Raw genomic sequence first — 20,857 nt, forward strand, 5'->3', positions numbered from 1 at the left:
CCCGCGCGGAGCTCCCACCCGAGCCCGGCGCAGCTCTTCCCACGGCACAGCTGGGGCCCTGCCAGTGCAGAACGTGGCGGGCTGGGCAGAGAGGAGGCCCAGAGCCTGCGGCTGCGGGGAGGCTGTGGGACGGGGTACACAGCCCGCTGCGGGTGGCGCAGGAGCACCCCGGGGCGCTGCTGGGGCCAGGCTGGGCTTCTGCCCTTGGGCCAGTCCTGGCCAGATCCAAACTTCGGCCCTGGTCCTGTGGCTGAAGACGCTTCACGTCCTCAGAACTTGTCCCTCAGAGGGGACCTGGGGATGACGTCCCTGCTGCAGTCAGGAGGGCGCTTGGAGAAAACGCCCTGCACGGGCACAGCACTGCCAGCACACCTTTATTCAGTGCCCTGACCAGCTCTTGGGATCTGTGTCCCCAGCAGCACCGCTGCACACGAAGCTCCTGCACAGGACTAGAGGGTGCTCGGCGGTTTGCCGGGTGACGCTGCCACCGAGGGCCTGGGCGGCGGTGTGAGACGTGGGGTCCCCTGTCCCTGCCGGGAAGTGTGGGGCTGTCGCTGGGGGCTGGGCTGGGACACCCCCGGGCTCCCAGCGGTTGCCTGGGCTGGGGGGGCTCAGGCTCCCCCTGCGCCTGGAGGAGTCGGGCGCAGTCCCAGGTCCAGCTTCTCCTGCCACTTCCTGACCACAAACTCCAGCTTGTTCTTCGCGAGCTCGGTGTCACGGGCCGAGATGTCGCGGTGCCACGTGGCACGCACGGTGTGCGCGGACCAGGGGAACACGAGCACACTGACAGCCCAGCCGGTCTCAGCCACCTCCTCCTCGCTCACGGCCCGCAGGTGCTCGCAGAGCTCGGGGGGCGACAGCCAGCCCCCCCCGACGTTCATCATCACGATGTTGGTCTCCACCGCCGCAAGGCTGATGGAGCAGAGGGGCGAGTTCAGCTCCTGGATGCCTGGGGGGGGCAGGGGCGATCGGCCGCCAGCACCGAGGAGGCTGCGGCGCTGCCCAAACCCTGCCCCGTGTCCTGGCTGGGGGGAGCCCTTTGCCCTCCGCCCATGCAGCAGCAGGGGCACCGCAGGGACAGGCGCGGCCCCCCCACGGCACTGCACTCAAACAGAGCCCAGCGGCAGCCTGGCCGGCTGGAGATCACGGCTGCCGGGGAAGGTGCCTGCGCTGCTGTTCCCAGCAGGGCCGGCTGGTGCGGGCTGTGGGGGGATAAGGCCAGGCCCACCCCGAGCTGCGGCGCAGGATGGGACCCAGCCGTGCAGTAGCCTGTGGAAGCTGCACAGGCGGGCAGACGGCATCAGGCTGCGGGTGCCTGTACCTCGCGTACCCCCCAGCGTGCCAAGGGCCCCAGGTACCTTCAGCGAAGCGCCGGGCGTTGTCGTGGTCTCTGCGCAGCGTCTCCTCCGCCTGCTCCAGCCCGACGCGGGCAGCGGCCGCCAGCACGCCCGCCTGCCGCAGCCCCCCGCCCAGCAGCTTCCGCACGCGCCAGGCCTCGGCGACAAACCTGCGGCGCCCAGCCAGCACCGCACCCGCCGGGGCGCCCAGGCCCTGCGCAGCCCCCGGAGCAGTGACCCCAGCTGCCCCCGCCCCCCCGGGGACGTGCCCAGGGATGGCCCAGCCCGCAACGTGGGCGCTTGGTGCGATGCCCCTGAGCAAGGGCAAGGCCCCAGCTTGTCCGGTCCCACCTGACCCTGGGGACCCCTCCCCATATGAGCACACCTTGGAGAAGCACAGGGATACGGAGTCACAGAACTGGGTGATCTGAGCCGGCTTCACACCCTGGGCCACCGCCGCGTTCATCAGCCGTGCCCCGTCCATGTGCACCCGCAGCCCGTAGCGGTCAGCGAGCCCGCGGACCTGGGGGAGGCAGAGGGGCAGCTGGGCTGGGAGGGACCCCCGGCGCGGCTGGTGCCAACGTGGGCTCCACTCCGAGCAAAAAGAGCCTCCTCCATCCCCAGGCCTGGGGGTCCCTGCAGGTCCTGCCAGCTGCTGGCTGCAGGTCCCACCTGCTGCAGGTAGGGTAGAGGCAGCACCCGGCCCCCCGCCGTGCTGTGCGTGTTCTCCAGGCAGATGAGCTCGGGGCGCGGGTGGTACCGGCTGCTGTGCGCCTCGCGGACGAGCAGCTCCAGCTGCTCCAGGTCGAAGGTGCCATCCGGCAGGTCCGGCAGCACCTGGGAGTGGACACCAGCGACCTGTGCGCAGGGCAGAGAGCAGGGCTGACGGGCACAGCGTGCGGGGGCCCCGGCGCTCTGCCCCTCCACCCGCTCCGGTGCGCTGGGCCCCGCTCTGCCCCGCGGCCGGGCCGATGCGCGGATGCAGCTGCAGCCCGGCCGGCGGCCACCGGGGGGCAGCACCGAGCCGCCGGGGGGCAGCACCGAGCCGCCGGGGGGCAGCACCGAGCAGCCGCCGGGGGGCAGCACCGAGCAGCCGGGGGGCAGCACCGAGCAGCCGGGGGGCAGCACCCAGCCGCCGGGGGGCAGCACCCACCTGCGCGGCCCCGCCGTGCTCGTAGACGTGCAGGTGCGCGGCCCGGCCCAGGAACAGCTGCCCCCCCCTGCGCCGGCAGTGGCACATCACTGCGAGGAGAGGGGCTGTGAGGGGGGCACGGGCAGCGGGTGCTCTGCGGGGCTCCGGGGGTGCTGGGGCTGTGGGACGGGGGCCGCCTGCAGCGGCTGGAGGTGGGGGAGCGGCTGGGGGGCGCGGCCTCCCCTCCCTGGTGCACACGCCCGGCTGGGCTGGAGCGCGTCCCCGCTTGTGCGAGGGCAGGAATGTGAACTGGGTAAAGGTTAACGGAGCAGAGCGGGGGGCGAGGGAGGCTGGGTCAGCTCCAGGGGCTGAGGGGCGTCGTGCTGCTCCAGATTTGAGGTGGAGGGGGCCAAGGAGATGCACCAGTGTCAGACGGGACCTGCTGCCAGCAGCTCTCCCCTGCGGCTGCCCGGGCAGCCCCCTGAGCGCAAGTGGGTTTCTCCTCGGGACAGTGGGGGGCAGCGGGGCTGGCCTCGCCCTCTGCACCCTCCGTGGGATGGGGACAGAAAGCTGTCCCTCGGTTTGTGACCTGCCCCCCTGGGGCACTCACCGGCGATGAGGTTCGCCATCGTGGCCGTGGGCACAAAAAGAGCCTCCTCCATCCCCAGGATCCCTGCGGCCAGGCGCTGCAGCTCTGCAGGGAAAAGAAGGGGGGTTAGGGGAGCGTCTGTGGGTCCTGGGTGAGTGTGGGGGACATGCAGGAGCCCCCCGGGTCCGGGCTGCCACCCCCAGGCCCTCCCAGCCCCCTAAGCCTCGCTCTGGGCTGGGGGGCTGCAGGCAGGGACCCCACCGGGGGGCGTCGGTCCCTCATCCCTGCCGGGTCCGGGGGGCCCGTCCCCGCCGCGCACCATTGACCGTTGGGTCCTCCCCGTAGTCGTCGTCGCCCACGGCGGCGCGGGCCATGGCGCGGCGCATCCCCGCGCAGGGCCGGGTCACCGTGTCGCTCCGCAGGTCCACGGTGCGCGGGGCACCCCGCGGCCGCACCGGCCCGGCCCCCGCGGGCAGGCGACCCCGCCGCACCGCGCCCCGCGCCGCCAGCATGGCCGCGACCGCCCCGCCGCAAGGGCTCCCGGGCGGGGGCGGGATCGCCGCGGCGGGCGGGGCTGGGACCGGGACCCGCGGCCGTGGGCTGCGCGGCCGGGGGAGCAGCGGGACACGGGGCATCGGCTCCTGCGTGGGCACAGAGGGCGCCCCGGGCTGCCCCGCAGCGCGGCCCCCGCAGACCCTCCCCACCCTCCGTCCGTCACCGCTGCCCGGCCCTGCGCCCGCTCAGCCCCCGAGCCACGGTGCACGGACACGTGGAGGAGCCAGGGGACACGAGTGGGTGCAGCCGCAGCCCCCCCCGGCTCTCCCACAGCCCCTCGCTTTGCCGGGAGCGCCGGTCCCTGCCGTCCTGCTGGCGATCGCCATTCAGCACGAGGCCGCCCGCGCCCCTCAGCCGTGGCGCCATGAGGATCCACGAGTCTTTCCACGGGCCCGTGGTGTCCTGTGCTGAGTGGCGATTGCTCCCGCTGCTGCTCCGGCTGCTGCTGTGGATGGCGCAGGGTGACCTTGCTGCTGGGAACTGACTCCGGCTCCTGGCTGCGCCTGCCCTGGAAACAGCTGACGCGCCGCGGCGCAGGCATGTCCTGCGGCAGGGCCGGCGCTGGCCGCGGCTTTCTGCGCGCTCCTCACCAGGGAGGGGGCTCGGTGGCGTCTGGCTCCAGGCAGAAACCCCCAGGGCCGCAGAGCAGGGGCTGTGCCCAGCAGAGCAGCGAGACCCCCGCCTTCCCCCATCGGGCTGGTCCAGCCAGAGGCTGGAGATGCGCTGCGGGGCAGGTCTGGCCCGTGGCCACAGAGCTCTGCGGGGAGAGTCTGGGCTGTGCCCCGCACTGCTGAAGGTGGGGAGGGGGGCACAGCTCTGCAGCACTCAGCACCTCTCCTGGCACTCGCAGGGGGAGCAGCAGGACAGGTGCCCCCTTCCCTTCTTAGGCCACGTGCTGCCTGGCCCCTGCTCACCTGTCAGCGTGCCACATCGCAGCCTCCTCGTGCACGCAGCCTCCTCGTGCACGCAGCCTCCTCGTGCACGCTGCCTCCTCGTGCACGCAGCCTCCTCGTGCACGCTGCCTCCTCGTGCACGCAGCCTCCTCGTGCACGCTGCCTCCTCGTGCACGCAGCCTCCTCGTGCACGCTGCCTCCTCGTGCACGCAGCCTCCTCGTGCACGCTGCCTCCTCGTGCACGCAGCCTCCTCGTGCACGCAGCCTCCTCGTGCACGCTGCCTCCTCGTGCACGCTGCCTCCTCGTGCACGCAGCCTCCTCGTGCACGCTGCCTCCTCGTGCACGCAGCCTCCTCGTGCACGCAGCCTCCTCGTGCACGCTGCCTCCTCGTGCACGCAGCCTCCTCGTGCACGCTGCCTCCTCGTGCACGCAGCCTCCTCGTGCACGCAGCCTCCTCGTGCACGCAGCCTCCTCGTGCACGCAGCCTCCTCGACAGCCCCTGCCCAGCCACCTCCACCACAGCTCCCGCTACACTGCTGCCTTCCTCCCGCCACCACGCGCCACCGCGCACCCCCAGCCCCCCAGCCCCCCAGCCACCCGCGAGCCCCCGCGCCCGCCCCGCCTGGCTGCCCGCGCGCCCGCCGTGCTGCCTGCAGCCCTGCATGGGGTCCCAGCGCCACCGCCCACCGCAGCCGCGCCGTCAGCCCCGCAGATGAGGGAGCCATAAACAGTTCTTCATGGAGACGTTTTTCACACGCAGGGCCACATGTTAACAGTTTTTCTTTATTTACTGCCTCCATTTCCTCTTTGTTCCAGGAACTTGTCCTCCAACTTCAAGCTGCTCATGATTAGGCAAAAAGGCCTCTAATCTCCCCGATCTGATTTACCGTCACTGAGAGCAGACGCTTCCCGTTACTGGCCCTGGACCTGGGAGCATGGACAGCCGAGCCGTGCGAGCCTCTCCTCCCCAAAGCTGCCCCGCTGCACGCGCTGCCTTCCCAGCAGCTTCCTCTTCCAGTAAGCGCTGGGCAGCGCGGCCACGCCGCAGGTGGAGGGCTGGGGGACGTGCGGCTGCAGGGCCCTCGCCCAGGGACCCCACCGTGCCGGGGCAGCTGCCCGGGATAGGGCAGGGTCTGGAGCCACTTCCTCCGCTCCCTCAGGGAGGGCCAGTTGGCTGGAGCACCCTCAGCCACAGCCTCGGCAGTCGCCCCCCATGCAGTCCCGCTGCTCCTGGCTGCAGAGCTGTGCCCGCTGTGGGGAAGGCACCCGGCCCAGCCGTGCCCCTCATTTCAGCCCCTGCCAGCACTGGTCTCAGAGACCTGAGCGGTGGCTGGGGGCGCGGTGCTGCGCAGCCCCCCTGCAGCTGGGGCAGCGCAGGGGCTGTGGCTGTGCAGGGTGCTCCTTTGCTGGGAGGCGGCCGCATGCTCCGCAGGACCTCGCAGCGCGGCAGAGCCTCCTCCACGGAGCCCCACGTCCTGCAGCCCTGGCACCTGCCCCAGGGGTCCCCCCAGCCGCTCACACCCAGCGAGCCCCCAGCTGCACGGGGCCCCCGAGGGCTGTGGTGGGGGCTCGGGGGCCAGCACTGGGGCCCATGGCAGGAGGCCACGTGCGGGGCTGGCCGAGCTGAGGCAGCAGGCGTGTGGGCAGCGGGCGGGCAGTGCTGGTGCCCGGCCAGCGGCTCGGCGGTGGGCTCAGCCAGCGGCTAGGGGGGCTCACCTGGGGGCTGCGTCACGGATCCTTCAGCTGCCACCGGCCAGCGCTGGCCAGCAGCTCCCGGCCCCACCGAACGTGCAGCTGTGGTGAGCTGAGCTCATGCTCCAGCAGTGCCTCCCCAGGGCTAAAATTAGCAGCCTGGCCGGGGATCGGAGCCCAGGTCCTGCCGCGGAAGATCGGGTTTCCCCCCACCCTGCCTGCCACAGGCCTGGCAGCTGCCGGGGCGATTCCCGGAGCCGGCCGGGCTCCCCCTGCCCTGGCCCCACAGGCAGCCCCACGAGCGGCCGCTGCCAGGCCCTGCCCGCTCGCCTGGCTGCACATCCTGCCCCCGGCCCTGGGGCTGAGCCCCGACACACGTCCCCTCTGCAGGTGCCTGCGGAGGGGCTGTGGGAGGCACGGTGACCCGTGCCTGTGTGGCTGCGCCTCCTCGGTCATCGCCAGGCAGAAGCCAACCCATCGCCCCTGGCACTCACGGCTGCCATGGGGACAGCGGTGTGGGCTGCAGGCTGCAGGCGCAGGAGCGCTGGTGCAGGAGGTGCTCTGAGTGTCTTGTGCTGGGTGCCTGGGGCTGGCAGCCGCCCCCAGTGCTCGCTATGAGCTCGGGGGTGTTTTCCTCCTGGGCTGCCTTGGCCCTGCAGCTGCTCTGCGCGTGCTGCCCGTGCTGCGACCACCACAGCTCGTCCTTGTGGGCCGGGGCTGGCGGAACTGGAGGGCCCCGCTTCCACCCGGGCAGGGGGGAGCCACCATCAATTACCCCTGGAGGGACAGGAGCCGCAGAGCCAAGTGATTTCCTACTGTCGGGAACCATGGAGCAATGCCTGGAAGTGCTGGGACGTGCTGGGCTCCTGGCTCAGCCTGCCAGGGCACAGCCAGACCTCCAGTGTGCTGTGCCGTGCTGTGCCGCGCTGTGCCATGCCATGCCGTGCTGTGCCGCGCTGTGCCACGCTGTGCCATGCCGTGCTGTGCCATGGCCAGTGCCAGGCCGTGCTGAGGGTGCAGGCAGCACCACGGGACGGGTGCTGCCCTCTCTGCCAGCCCCAGCCCATCGCCACCCGGTGTAACGGCAGCGCTGACGCTGGGCCTGGGCTCCTTGGTGCATGCTCACACACGTGGTTCCTAACCGAGCCCGAGCCCAGAGCAAGGCGCCGATGGCCCCGTTGTGGAGCAGCCGCGGGCAGCTGCCCCGAGCCAGTGCGGGGGCTCTGCCTGGACGGGGCCGGCGGCGCGGCCAGCGCGGAGCGAGGCTCAGCCGTGACCGTGGCTGCGCAGCGGGGCTGCCGCTCCCGCGGGACACCCGCACGGGACGCGCTGGCTGAGCCCCTCGGCAGGCGGCAGCTGCCGCCCCGGTCCCCCGGGTGCCCGCGCCCAGGTGGCGGGAGCCGGGGCTGCTCCGGGGTGCTGGGGCCGCCTCCGGCCGCCGTGCGCAGCGTCCCGGCCGTGCCGGCAGCCGAGCCGGAGCCGGAGCCGGAGCCGGAGCCGGCCCGGGAGCCCGGTGCTGCTGCTGCTCCCGGGCTGCGGCCCGCGGGAGCGCGGCGCAGCTGCTGCGGGGCGGCCGGTCCCCCCCAGTCCCCAACCTGCCGGGGCTGCTCGGGTGACCCCTCCCTCCGCCGGCAACAACTTTTCCAGTAAAACCACCGCAGAAATCCCGGCTTCCCGACAGGCCCGCCCCTCGGCCGCCGGGGGGGCGCGGGCCGCCCTTAACCCTTCCCGGCCCGGCCCCGCGGTCGCCCGGGCACCCAGCGCTGCCCGGCCCGGCGGCTCCGGGCCCGGCGCCCCGCGGAGCTGCGCAGGGGCTCTGCCCGCCCGCCCCGGGCCGCCCCGCTCCCCGCGGGTGCGGGATGGAGCAGCCTGACCTGCCGGGCGTGGGCACGCGTGGGAGAGAGCGACACAGACCCCGGGCCGGTGGCCTTTGCACCCGTGTCCTGCCCAGCGGGGTGGACCCCAAGCTCTCGGTGCCCGCAGCGCTGTGGGAAGGGACCCTGAGCTCTCGGTGCCAGCGGGTACCACGGGTTTCCCTTCGCAAGGTGCAGCTGACACGGGGGGAGCAGGGACTGAACACCATGGGGCAGGAGGAGCATCCCAAGGGTCACAGAGCTGGAGAATCATCTGGGAAAAAAGCCCCTCTCAAGGGGACCCCCAGCACAGCCTGGGCTCTGGGGCCGCGGGGCAGAGGGGCAGCCGGGGGTTGGGTTGGGTCCCCAGGCTGGTCCTGGTGGGTGGGCAGAGCTGTGCCCGCTGTCCCGCCGTGCCTGCCTGTCGCCAGCCCTGGGCTGCGCTGGCTGCTGCCCTGGCCGAGCCAGGGCTGAGGTAAGTGCTGTAATTGTTTTCTCTGTGGCCCGAGATGAATAATTGAGAGGTCTTTGAGGAGAATTAATTAGCCCGTTTATTGGCAGTAAATGCTTTTCTCCAGATGATGAAATAGATCCCGAGCCACACATGGGATGCAGGTTGCTGAGGCTGCCCCAGAGCTCAGTGGTGCCAGGTCCGCAGGCCACCCGTGCCGATGCCCCGTGCCCGCCGCGGGCAGCGTGCCGGCGCTGGCTGCGCGGCCTCCCCTTGGCTGCCCGTGCCTGGAGCTCCCTGCACCCGCGGCCAGAGCTCTGTGCGGGGAACCTGGCGTGCGTGGGAGCAGGGACACCGCGGGTGGTCGGGATCCTGCCCCAGCCCCACGCAGCAGCTCCTTCCAGGCTGTTCTGCACAGGGTGGGCTGGTGAATCCCGCTGGGCCAGCCCCAGCCAGCGCTGGCAGAGCTCTGCCCCACGGTGGGTCATGGCACAGCACAGGGGGGCGCTCGGTGGCCCCAGGCAGAGCCTGGCGCTGTCAGCTGGGCCGCGCTGCCTCCTGAGCCAGCCCTTGGTCACTCATGGCTGGCACGCCGGTGTCCCCGTGTTCCCGTCAATACTGCTGCCGCTGCGGTGGTGCAAGGAGGGCAGAGCTGGTGCTGCGGCATGGGACCCCTCTGTTCCCCACCGTGTCCCTGTGGGTTCCCGCTCCCTCCCGGCTCACAGCCCATCCTTGGGGTCCCTCCTTGTCCCCTGTGTCCCCTTGTGTCTCCTAGGCTGCCAATGTGGTGCCAGCTTGGGGCTTGTGGCCGGCTCCACCTCCTCCTCCTTCACCTCCTCCTCCTCCTCCTTCTCCCCCGGGTGTGAGGGGAAGGGCCCTGTATGGCCAGAAACGCTTAAACAAGGATTTCCTTGTTGCTGCGTGAGCTGAGCTGTTTGCCTTGCTCCCAGGCCAGCCATTAATGATGTTTGGCGGGAGGCACCAGCAGCCCCAGCCATTGGATTTCTATAAATCAACCTGGTGCTAATGCGTGGAGCTCGGGATGGAGCTGCTCAGCCTCCACGCGTGGGCCCGCCGCCCCCGGGCTCGCCAGGGGCAACTGCAGCCACCCCCGGGCTCGCCAGCGCTGTGCACAGGGGCAACTGCAGCCGCCCCCGGGCTCGCCAGCGCTGTGCACAGGGGCAACTGCAGCCGCCCCCGGGCTCGCCAGCGCTGTGCACAGGGGCAACTGCAGCCGCCCCCGGGCTCGCCAGCGCTGTGCACAGGGGCAACTGCAGCCGCCCCCGGGCTCACCAGCGCCATGCACAGGGGCAATTGCAGCCACCCCTGGGCTTGCCAGCGCACTGTGTTGAGGCAACTGCAGCCACCCCGCCGGTGGGGCCGGGGCTGCTCCGTGACCCTGCGGCATGAGCGTCTCTCCTGGTTTCGGGGCGGTCGGATGAGCCGCTCCTGGGTTCAGGGCCAGGCAACTGTGGGGCCGTGGGGCCCCGTGGGCGAGGAGCGACCCGCAGGGCGGGGGGGGAGCTGCTTCCCAGCAGGCAGGTCCGAGCGGCCCCTCCAGCTGTTTGTTTCCAGGAATGGCAGAAAGAGTAAAGCAAAATAAAGCAACTTCCCACAGCCAAGGTCCTGCCGTGTCCTGCTCAGGCTCCATGCCCCCAGACCCGGAGAGGCCACTGGGTGCTCAGTGTGCTGAGGCAGGGGCAGCTTTGCCCCCTGCCTGCCCTGCGCTGGGGTGGGCCCCCAGCTGTGCCCCCCGCAGCAGGCTCGCTGTGCACCCTGCATGCACTGCCCTGGGGTGCCTCCGGCATGCAAAGCACAACAGGCAAATCACCCTGTGCTCCGGGAAGCATCGCTGCAGCTGTGGCTGGTGGCTACTGCAGGGTGGCTGGTGGCTACCAGAGGGCGGCTGGTGGCTACCACAGGGCGGCTGGCCCCTGCTGGGAAGCAGTGCCGTGGCGGGGCCTGCACGTGGACCCAGCGCACCGGCGCTGCCTGCAGCAGATCTGCGTGGCTGCCACTGGCACGGGGCTGCCCGCTGGGCTTGTTTGAGCTCACTCATCTCTCCTGCACACCGGCCACCAAGTGCCCCCGCCCTGGTCCCCAGGGCCAGCCCCGGCGTGCTGGCAGGGCTGAGGCAGAGCCCCCAGGGAAGTGGGGCGGGTGGGCAGCAGCAGATTTGAGCAGAGGAGGGGGCTGCGGGGCTGGGCTCAGCCTCGGCTGTGGGGGTCAGTGGGGCTGAGGCTCTGGGGACGTTGTCGTGGGCGGACACAGGGTAAGCCCGTGAGGGTGGGGGACACAGCACGTGTGGCAGAGCCGGTACCGGGTCCTGGGGGGAGGGCTGGGTGTGTCGGGGGGGCAGCCCCTGCTCCGGCAGCCCCTTTGCTGTCACACACCCCTGTCCATGGTCACACACCCCTGTGCATGGTCACACACCCCTGTCCGTGGTCACACACCCCTGTGCGTGGTCACACACCCCTGTCCGTGGTCACACACCTCTGTGCATGGTCACACACCCCTGTCCGTGGTCACACACCCCTGTCCGTGGTCACACACCCCTGTGCGTGGTCACACACCCCTGTCCGTGGTCACACACCCCTGTGCGTGGTCACACACCTCTGTGCATGGTCACACACCCCTGTCCGTGGTCACACACCCCTGTCCGTGGTCACACACCCCTGTCCGTGGTCACACACCCACTGCCGGGCGGGATGTGCCCGGTCGGGCAGAGGGAAGGTGCTGCTGCTGTGACCGCACCGCTGCGGCCGGGACCCACCACATCCCTCTGCCAGCACCTGCCTGTGGGTGTGAGCGCAGCTGGGGCTCCAGACCGCAGCGACCGCCGTGCTGACAGCCTCCGGCTGCCACGGTGCTGAGCACGGAGCGCAGGCGGCCCCGGCGAGTCCACGGCCTCACGGGGACCTGCCCATGGCTGGGGCAGCTGTGCGGGGCACCGGGGTGCGCAGGTCTGCGGGTGGGGGCACCCTGGGAACGCGGGTTCACGCGGCCCCCGGCTGGCTGTGTGGCTCCTCGCTCCCCACCGCGGGCAGGGACCCTGCTGCCCCGTGTCTGCCCGCACCCCGGCAGCCGCTGTGCTGGGGCGAACGGGCACCCCGGTGGGAGTTGTGCAAGGAGGGACCCACACGGCCAGGAGGGCACGGGGCCTCTGCTGTCGAAATCCCATGTTCCTACAGAAAAGCCCCCGGGCAGAATTCCTGACAGGGGTGATTCATCCCCGCTGGAAGCGATGACTTTACTCCTCCAGTAAACCCTCTTGAGCCCGGCAAGTGCCACTGCGCCCTCAGCACCAGCACCGGCTCCAGGCAGCGCCCCGGGGGTGCCGGGCGAGCCGAGGGGGCTGGGGTCGGCGGGGGCTGGGAGCTGCTGGGCAGCGGAGCCGCAGGGGCCGGGCACAGAACTGACGCCCTGGGGCCTCCCCGGCCCGGCTGCCGCCCCATCCCGGCATGGGCCAGCACCTGGTCCAGGTGCTTTGGGGGACTGTCCCCCCAGGCGGGGGCACGCAGGGCAGTCCTTTCCAGGAAGCGTGTGCAGGGCAGCCAGGCTGCGGTGTTCCCGACAGCAGCTTTGGTTTTAATAGCAGCAAATCAACGGATGCCCGATTCCGGCCAGAGCAAACTCCTGCGCTTCCTTCCCCGGCCATGGCTGCCCCGCCGGGCACAAGCGACCAGGATGGGAGCCCTGGCGCTGGAGACTGCACGCGTGCCCTGCCTGCTGCACCCCGCGCCGGCACTGCCAGCACCCGGCCGGCCTGGCTCGGCTGCACCGTGCGGGGAGAGGATGGGGGAGCGTGGCGGTCCCCACGGCCCCTGCCCAGCCCCGGCCGTGCCACCCGTCCCACAGCCGGCGCAGGTGCTGCCGGCGGGGCTGCCCTGGCCAGGCATTCCCAGCTGCTCCCGGCTGCGCCTCCCCGGCCCCGCGCTGTGATTCAGCCCCCCTTCCCCGCGGGGTTTGCACAAACCTCCCTGCTCTCTTTGTGCTTGTTTTGAGAACAGATTAGTCATGGGTCTTTGCTGGCTTCCAGCAAACTGCACAACAGCACCATGGAAAAACGAGAACAGCGAAGTGATGACTCAGCAGGGCTCACGCTCCCATCCCTGGGGTGCCAACTGTCCCCTGCTCCAGCACGGCCCGGGCTCCGGCAGGGACCACCCGGCGCACGTGCAGCGCCTGGGCGGTGCGGGGACGGGGAGCGAGGGGCAGCGCCTGCGGGAGGCAGCGAGGGGTGAGCGGGGGCTGAGGGGCTGCCAGGCGGGACAGCAGGTCCCCGGGGTGCTGGGGGCCGACGGGCCCTTCAGTGCACCCCTGTCCCCCAGCCCCTCCTGTGCCCGAGGGGGGGCATCCCCTGCCCTGCAGCACCTCGCTGCTCGAGCCCTCCCCGCCACTTGCTGGCTGCAGCATCCTGGTGCCAGCAGTGCCAACTCAGCGCCCGGCGCTGCTGCGTGGCTGCAGGGGCTGCCACGGCGCAGAGAGGCTGCCAGGCCCCGCTGGAGCTGCAGGACCGGGGTCCCCAGTCCCACCAGGCTTGTCCCACTCTCCTGGGCACCAGGACCCTCCTGGCTGGCACCTGTGCACTGGGGCTGTGCCGGTGCCAGGAACTCCTGGGCGGGCCCTTACCGTAGGTCACACCTCGCTCTGCAGCCCTTTATTGCCCTGCCCTGGCTGGCTGCCCAGCGGCACGGCACGCTGCCAAGCCTCCGTGCCAGGTGGCTTATCATGATCCCATGGCGCTGGACACCAACTGATGCTGGCTGCCAAGGATGAACAATGTAATTGCTGGAATTACAGTAAAGTGCTCCCATTCCCACTCGTTTAATGCTGAGACGGGGCCCTTGGGTCCTTCTAGGGAACATCTGCTCCAGCTGTGCCCTCTGCCAGCTGCACGTCCCGTCCTCACCCAGAGCGTTGCCGCCTCCACACATCGCCCCCCGCCCGGCTCTGCCGACAGACCTGGGGAGCTGCGGGACAGGCACAGCCCCCCGGGCCCGGGGGGACGTTTGAGCCCCCAGCATTGTGTCCTGGAGGGGAGGGGGCAGGTGGGAGCAGCAGCGTTGGCCCCACGGATGCAGGTCCCGTGTCCAGGAGCTCCGTCCCCAGCCGCGTGTGTGGTGTTGCCGCTGCCTACTCCTGCGCCGGGGCCGCGGCCAGGGCTGATGCGAGGCCAAGGGATGCTCCAGGGCTGGGGTTTGGCACCTGCCCACGCTGCTCTGCCAGGTCATGCGAGGACTCTGCACTGTGCTGGGCAAACACACCCAAGGCAGCTGGCAGCCTGCTGCCCGAGCGCCCACGGGGAGCTCCCGTGCCGTGCCATCGACGTGCCCAGCGGAGCCCGCAGGAGCGGCAGGCGCCTCGCTGCTCCCGCGCGTGCAGGTGCAAGAGCAGCGTGGGCCTGGGCTGCGGCCGCTGGAGGGGAGCAGGAGAGGGCTGAGCACGGGGAGGGCGCCAAACGGGGTCTGTCCTTGTGCTGGCACCCACTGCTCGCCCTGGGGACGGCGCAGACGGTGCTTGGCAGTGGGATCCGCTGGTCCCAGCGCGGGGCAAGGTGGGGGCTGCAGGACATGGCCCCCGGCACCGCCAGCACTGGGCTGCTGCTCCCCCCGCTTGGCTGTGTCCCCAGCCAAGGGATGGGTGCGGGGGCCTGCGGCTGCCATTGCCACAGCAACGCGGCTTTGTTTGAAACCTTCCTCTCAAATGTCAGGAGTTGCTTCGGGGTCCATCTGCTGCTGCCGGGATGAAAACTTCCTCCCGGGCTGTGGAAACGCAGCGGGGCAGTTTCCACTCCGAACGTCCCCCGCGTGTGGGCAGCGAGAGCTCAGCCCCGCGCCGCGGCTGCCGCTCGTGCGTGCAGGACCGAGCCCCGTCAGGCGCTGGAGTGGGCGGGGGGGCAGGCAGGGGGACACGCAGGGGCTGCAGGGGCTGCAGGGGCCCCAGGACCCCCAGCCTGGCCAGCAGGAGAGGGGGACAGCGAGCTGGTGGATGTGGCTCCGGGGTGGGGGGGCCAGGGCAGCCCCGCGGAGCTGCTGATGGAAGGAGTGAGGAATCTGCAGCTGCTGGCGCCCTCCGCGCTGACTCCCGGCTCTGGCTGCAGGAGCAACAACAGAGAGGGGTTTCCATGGGGACGTACACAGGCCTCTGGGCTCCTCTGCAGCCCGAAATACCCTCTGGCCTGGGCATGGCGGTCCTGCTGCTGCCCTGCACTGCCCGTCTGCTCGCAGCCCTGCTCAGGCTGGGGACAGCCAGGGACCACACCAGGGACATGGTGAAGGGGCTCATTCAGTCCCTGCAGCATCCCTGGCCACCGAGACTCTGCCTCCTCTGTGCCAGCAATGGGATTTGTCACCGTTACCGCCGGCCGAGCCCCTGCCGGGGCCAGGGATCTCATGCAGCACCACAGCGCCGAGCCACACGCGCTTGCTTGGGGCAGACAGCCGAGTTGTGGGGATGCCACAGGACCAGGGGACTCCTGTGTGCCCCGGGGACGTGGAGCTGCAGCCCCACTGCTCCTCCAGCGCAGGGACCCCCCGCCCATCCTGCGCCGGCGCCAGCCCCGGGGCTGTGCCGCAGAGCCCGAGCTCGTGGTTCCCGGCAGCACGCTGGGGAGCAGGTGTCGCGGTCCCTGCTCTCAGCGGCCCCACGGCCCTGGCCCGCAGAGCAATCGCTGCGTGAGGAGCAGGTGGTGCCATTTACAGTAGGCCCCCGGCTGCTGCTCGGCCCCTTCCTGCATCCGACTGGGAAGCGCGGCGGCGATGTGGGAATGTCCTGGCGCTGGGAGCCGGGGCAGGAGGAAGTGCGCGAAGGGTGTGCCGCGAGGTCGGGGTGTTCGGGGCGAGCTCCGTGCCTGGCTCTGCCGCCCCGGCGACTGCTGGTGCTGCCGCTCACCGCTGCCTTCCTTGGGTGATGGCCGGGTCCCGGCTCAAGGACGGGAGAGGCCAGAGGGTGACCAGCCCACCCATGGGGACACCTCCCTCCCACCTGGGCTGTGGCCACATGATGTTTGGGTCATTCGGGCTCAGAGCAGAACCGCGGAGCTGCTGGTGCCGGCTCAGCCCCAGAACAAGGCAAAGCCCACGGGCAGCTCCGGCCTCTGGAGGGAGCGCAGCGTGGGGAGGACAGAGCCGGGGCCGCGGCGGGGCAGGGTGCGGTGCCTGTCCCGGTGCCTGCTCCGTCTCAGGGCTGGTGCAGCGTGAGGAGCCTGGGCACCCTGCTCGGCTGCCAGGGCTGGGCTCCCCGTGGCCAACTCTGTGCGGCGCTGGTCGGTCCCTGCTGCCCTGAGCCCCCTCCGGGAACGCTGGCTGTGCCCGCCCGGTGCCGGCCCTGGGAACACGGGATCCGGGAGCTGCAGGACCACGGTGTCCCAGCCACGTTCCCAGCCCCCCGTGCTCGTGCCCCGTTTCCCGTCTGGCTCCACGGCGCAGTGACATGGTCTGATCACCATGAGAACACCGTCCCCATCCAGGAAGCCGCTGCGGGGGCGAGCTCAGCCGGCCCAGCCCCGGCCATGGGCTGAGGAGAACGGGCTGCCTGTGACACACTCCACCAGCCGCTTACGAAACACGGGGCCAAGTCCGCCTGGCTTTTCTGGAGAAGGCAGGAGGTTTGTGAAACCTCCAGCAGGGATTTGCCCGCCAGCCGCTGCGTCACCGCTGCCGTGAGGTTGGGTTGATTCCAAGAAACCCGCGGGGCTGGCGGAGCTTCCCGGACTCCGGGCTCACTGCGGCCAGCACCGCCACGGCCTGCGCGGGGGAAGAGCCCCCTGGGCAGCGGCGCGGGCGCCCGGGGGCCTCCGGGCAGCGGTGAGGGAGCAGGGCGGCTGCAGGCAGCCCCATGGCGGCGCGCAGGGAACCCTGCGCTCTGCGGGGGCTGGGGGCGCTCAGCCCATGGAACCCGGATTCCCCAGCCACGCTGCGCCCTGTCCTGCCCGAGGGCTGCGGTGCTGCGGGTCCCTCCGCAGGCACCGTCACAGGGGTGATGCTCACCCCTGGGGGCTGCTCTGCCCTTGGCGCCGCTCCCACCCTGTTCCCTGGCGCCGGGCCGGTAGTCACCGCTGCTGCCGGCAGCCCCGGCTGTGGGGATGTGCCTCGGCAGGGCCTGGCGGGCGGCCACCCGTGCGCGTGGACATTCCTCGCATAGCTCTGGTGGGTGCCCGCGGAGGCCGCGCCACGCTTCCTGGCAGCCCTGAGCGCGTCCCGGAGAGCAGCACCAAAATAGTCACAGGGACCGCGCTGCGCCCGCGGCCCGAGCCGGGCGCACCCGCCACCCCTCTGTGCTGGCGTGGCTCCCAAGGGAAGCCGGTTCCCGGCGCTGGGCTTCCCCAGGCCCGGCACACAGCGCCAGGCACGATGCCCGCAGGGCTGGGGGCGCCGCGGGGGCCCGGGGCCACTGGAGGGCTGTGAGGCACAGGGGCCGCGGGGGTGTCCCCCAGACACAGCTCTGCAGCTCAGCATCGCCCTCCCCTCTGCCCAGCCGGAGCTTCCCGGTTATTCCCACGCCTGGGGCCTCCGGGGTCCAGGGACAGCCTGCGGCTGCACCGCGTACCTGGAGCCGGCACCGTCCCCACGCGGCTCGACCGGCAGAGCGACTTGGCGGGGCTCAGACATACCTGAGCGCCGGGGCAGCGCTTACGCACGCCAGGCTCTGAGTCACCCGGCCGGATCACCCGGCACCCAGAGCGGCTCCAGGAAGCCGGCGCTCACACGGTGTAAACACCGTCCCGGCGGCGCGGCCAGCGCAGCGGCCGGGGGCCGTGCGTCGTGTCGGGGTCCTGAGCGGACCTGACGGTGCAGGGGAGGAAACAAAACAGGTCTCAGGGTTTTCATTAAAAAATAGTGCTCTTTATTATAAATTACGGAAACATTTCCTTTCTGAATATAAATATAAATATGTGCAAAGTTTCATCTGAGTTTTGTTTTGGTTGAAGTTTCAAGCATGGTTTTGCTCAGCCCTCGAGGCTGGAGGTGACGATGGAATCTTTATAAAAGACAGTGATTCACGTTGGCCTGTAAACATCTCTTTGGTTAAAAAAGAAAATAGAATTTAAAAAAGCCAGGAAAGCCCAAGCGCTTCTCCAGGCGGACGCAGAAGTCACTCGTGAGATGACGCGCCCCAGGGGCCCTCCTGCCCGCGGAGCCGCGCGCCGGGGCCCGCGGGAGCAGCCGGGCAGGTCCAGCGGCAGCACCGGGGCCCCGGGGCGCTCCTTGCAGACGTGGTCACTCGGGACTCTCAGCAGCATCAGGACGCGCTGTTCCCCCTCCGGCTTTGCAGCACCAGGACCGTTATCGTGCAGTGTCACCAAATGATGTACAGTAACCCAGACCACGGGGCAGGGAGAGTATTAAGGCTTAGTCCCCCGGAAAATGGCAACGAGGGGAAAAAGGCAGTGACCTCCAAGTCTGAGGCCAGGTGTGAAAGGAGCTTCCACCCACAAGGAGGCAGCAAGAGGTAAAGTACAGTATGGGCAAAAAAACACCTTCCCCTTAAAACGGAGGAAAAGCGATCAGGCGTGACTGGACTCCAGTGCTTTCTTTCCATTCTCTGGTGGCAGAGGGGCTGTCGCCAGGACACCCCAGGCGTGGTCCCACGGTGGGGACATGGCTGACGGGGCACGTGTCCTCCCGTGCTGCGGGTGCCGTCCTGGCTGCCCAAGCCTGCGGGGCCTTTGCCCACGGGCTCTCCCCGGCTGTGACGGGGAGGCCTCCACACTGTAACATCCATGGTCCGACCGGAGCAGTCTCCTTCCCTGTGGAGAGGGGGTGCCGCACCTCCTCGGGGGTCCCCCAGCACCAAGGCTTGCCCCAGTCCCCCCCTCCTTCCCAGAGGGAGAGGCTCGGTGCGCCCTGTGAGTCCCCGTGCTGGCGGGAGGTTGTGCCTGTCCCCTGCTCTTGTGCTTGTAGCATGTAACCTCGCTCCACCAGCCCCTTAGAGGGGGGCATCGTACTGGTCCAGGAACTCCTTGATGGGAGCTGGCAGCTGAGTCATCTTCTCGTAGGAGTCCAGGTGCCCGTTGACGGTCTTGCGGCAGAGGTGCTGCAGGGTGGAGACGCTGGAGGACAGCGGGCGGCTCAGCACCAGGGGGATCTTCTCACCTCCCGAGTAGATGTAGTAGGTGCGTTTGGGGTGCAGGTCGCCCCCCGGCTGCTCCGGGACAGCACACGGCGCAGGCGGCATGTAGTGATGCACCAGCTTGAGCACGCAGTCGAAGCGGGGCATGGGCTGGCTGCTGCGAGGGTCGCTCTGCAGGGAGAAGCTGCCGCCCTCGCACTGGATGCGCAGGTTCTTGGTGCCCGACTCTGTCTTGACGCTGAGGGTGAAGAAGTGGCGCTGGTCCGAGCTGTCCCTGATGAGGAAGGTGCCGGCCGGCTCTGTGCTCAGCAGCAGGTTGGCCTCGCCGCCCGTCACCGTGCTCCAGTAGAAGCCGCTCTCCTGCAGCTTGCGCACCGTGTTCACCACCAGCTGGTACTCGCTCTTGGAGCTGAACGTCTTGAGGCGCAGGCTGGTGTCGAGGGGGTGGCTCATCCCGGTGGCGGGGAACTTGCTGTGGGTGACCATGGCGCAGGGAGCCAGCTTTGCGCGCTCGGGGTGCTGCTGCCGGGAGCAGCGGCTGCTACACCATCACCTGCGGCAGAGACGGCAGTGAGCACCGGCACCCCCGGCCCCGGGCTCTCCCCTCGCGGGAGCACCGGCGCCCCCGATCCTCGGCTATTGCCGTCCTGGGGGCTCCCACGCTATCAGCCCCCGGCCCCGGCTGTGCCCTTGCCAGGGGGCACCGGCTCCACCGGTCCTGGCGATCTCACTTCCCGGGCGGCACCGGCATTCCTGGCCCGCGGCTATCGCCCTCCCGAGGCACCGGCATCCCGGCCATCGCCGGCCCGGGGGGGCACCGGCATCCCCGGTACCCGGCTGTTCCTCCCCGCGGGACGCACCGCTCCCCGGCTCTCCCCTCCCCGGGGCCCCGTCCCGTCCCGCCGCGGGCAGCTCCGTACCTGGGGCGCGGGTGCCGGTCTCGGCGGCGGGGCCGGTGTGCGGCGGCGGTCGGCGGCGGAGCTGCCGGGGCCGCCCGGGGAGGCCTCTTATAGCGGGCGCAGAGCCCGCCCTCGGTTTCCTGGAACTGCGCGGCTTCTTGTAACGCTCCCGGCGCCCTCCCGCCGCCCCGCCCGGCCCGGCCCGCCTCGGCGCGCCGCCAGCCACCGCCGGCCCATTCCGGGCAGTGCGGCCGCCCCCTCCCGCTCCCCTGCGCGCTCTTTCCTTCTAAGAAGAGGAGAGGCTCGGCCGCCCCCCGCGCTCCCCTCCCCGCCGGGCAAGCCGGGTCCGGCCGGGCCGGGCTGCCCCGACCCGGGGCGTGGGGGCGAGGGCACCCCCGGCTCTGCCGGGAACCCCCCGGGCCGCCCTCTCCGGGGTGGGAGTCCTGCCCGAGGGTGGCCCGCAGGGGGTGGCCGCTGGGGGCCGGGGATACCGGTGGCCCAGGAGCGCACTGCGGCCCCCCCTCTGCTGCGGGGTGCGGCGCAGGCGCGGGGTCCCCCTGCCCAGGCGGCTCGGGCCCGGCTGCCCTGAGTGGGGCGGCGGGTCCAGCATCCCCGCCTCGCGGGGCCTTGGTGTCCAGCACAAGGTGCCAGGCTGCCGCCGGCCCGGCCGCTGCTCCCGGCACACCCGCGGGTACAAAAGCCCCTCGATCTACACATCTGGGGACAATAGGGGGCAAATTCCCCCCCGGCTGTGCCCGGGGGCTCCCAGGGGCTGGACAGGCCCCAGCGGCACCGCCGCCCCGCTCCCCGCTGACCCCGTGCCGGGGCGGCCGGTGCCGGCCGTGGCTCCCACGGTGCCTGCGGGCGGCGGCTGCGGCCGGCGCTGGCTCCGGGAGCCCCGGGGCGCTCCGTGGCGTTGGCACCCGCTGTGGCAGGGGGCAGGGGCCGGGCCGCCATTGCGGGCCGTGGGAGCCACCGGGACCCTCCTCGCCTGGCCGGGCGCCCCGCGCCGCACGGGCCCGGGCCCGGCGGGGATTCCTCATCGCTCCGCCCTGGCTCGGGGCCGGTGGGCACGGGCCGGCAGAGCAGGCAGCGGGCGGAGCCGAGCGGGGACCGCGACCCCCTACCCCACCTGGTTTCTCTGCGTTTCGTTTGGCAATTGTCAGTTTCGGCCTCGAAAACAAACCAGACTTTGTCAGTGGATTTTATTTTAAATAGTTTAATTTGCCCTGGAGGAGCCGCCGCTGCCAGTCAGGAATAAACAGTGCAGTTCTGGGAAGTGAGGCTGCGGTGAACCAGCTGCTCTGAAATGCAAACGAGCTCTGGAGCTCTGCCTGGGGCGGGAGCGGCGAAACGGGGGCAGGGGCGGGCCGGGCAGCGC

General features: G+C 70.8%; 2 protein-coding genes across 3 annotated transcripts; both read right to left on the reverse strand.

The window, feature by feature from the left end:
• Positions 1-357: 357 nt before the first annotated feature.
• LOC136109795 (uncharacterized) lies at positions 358-3,595 on the reverse strand. Of its 2 annotated transcripts, none has more exons than XM_065852714.2 (7): positions 3,378-3,595; positions 3,080-3,163; positions 2,491-2,579; positions 2,010-2,174; positions 1,723-1,860; positions 1,359-1,551; positions 358-949 (listed from the first exon to the last, which is right to left on the reverse strand). In XM_065852714.2, the coding sequence occupies exons 1-7, from the start codon at positions 3,568-3,570 to the stop codon at positions 612-614; spliced, it is 1,200 nt and encodes a 399-aa protein (XP_065708786.1). In that variant the 5' UTR covers positions 3,571-3,595; the 3' UTR covers positions 358-611. The 2 variants fall into 2 exon arrangements, with proteins under 2 accessions (XP_065708786.1, XP_065708785.1); XM_065852713.2 differs by having other exon boundaries at positions 2,010-2,195.
• Positions 3,596-17,327: 13,732 nt separating this feature from the next.
• Positions 17,328-19,606, reverse strand: SOCS3 (suppressor of cytokine signaling 3). Its single transcript, XM_065852493.2, has 2 exons — positions 19,498-19,606; positions 17,328-19,130 (listed from the first exon to the last, which is right to left on the reverse strand). Exon 2 carries the CDS (start codon positions 19,061-19,063, stop codon positions 18,434-18,436), a length of 630 nt encoding a protein of 209 aa, XP_065708565.1. The 5' UTR covers positions 19,064-19,130; positions 19,498-19,606; the 3' UTR covers positions 17,328-18,433.
• Between the last annotated feature and the right edge of the window lie 1,251 nt (positions 19,607-20,857).

This window comes from Patagioenas fasciata, chromosome 18 (genome assembly GCF_037038585.1).
Source record: "Patagioenas fasciata isolate bPatFas1 chromosome 18, bPatFas1.hap1, whole genome shotgun sequence".
Taxonomy (NCBI): domain Eukaryota; kingdom Metazoa; phylum Chordata; class Aves; order Columbiformes; family Columbidae; genus Patagioenas; species Patagioenas fasciata.

What these genes read in the sequence shown, in the direction of transcription:
- LOC136109795 (XM_065852713.2), bottom strand. Translation starts at nt 3,570, where the DNA reads ATGCTGGCGGCGCGGGGCGCGGTGCGGCGGGGTCGCCTGCCCGCGGGG. An exon ending in AGCACGGCGGGGCCGCGCAG is followed by an intron (nt 2,196 to 2,490) that starts GTGGGTGCTGCC and finishes CCCTGCGCACAG; the next exon opens with GTCGCTGGTGTCCACTCCCA. An exon ending in CTCTACCCTACCTGCAGCAG is followed by an intron (nt 1,861 to 2,009) that starts GTGGGACCTGCA and finishes TGCCTCCCCCAG; the next exon opens with GTCCGCGGGCTCGCTGACCG.
- SOCS3 (XM_065852493.2), bottom strand. Translation starts at nt 19,063, where the DNA reads ATGGTCACCCACAGCAAGTTCCCCGCCACCGGGATGAGCCACCCCCTC.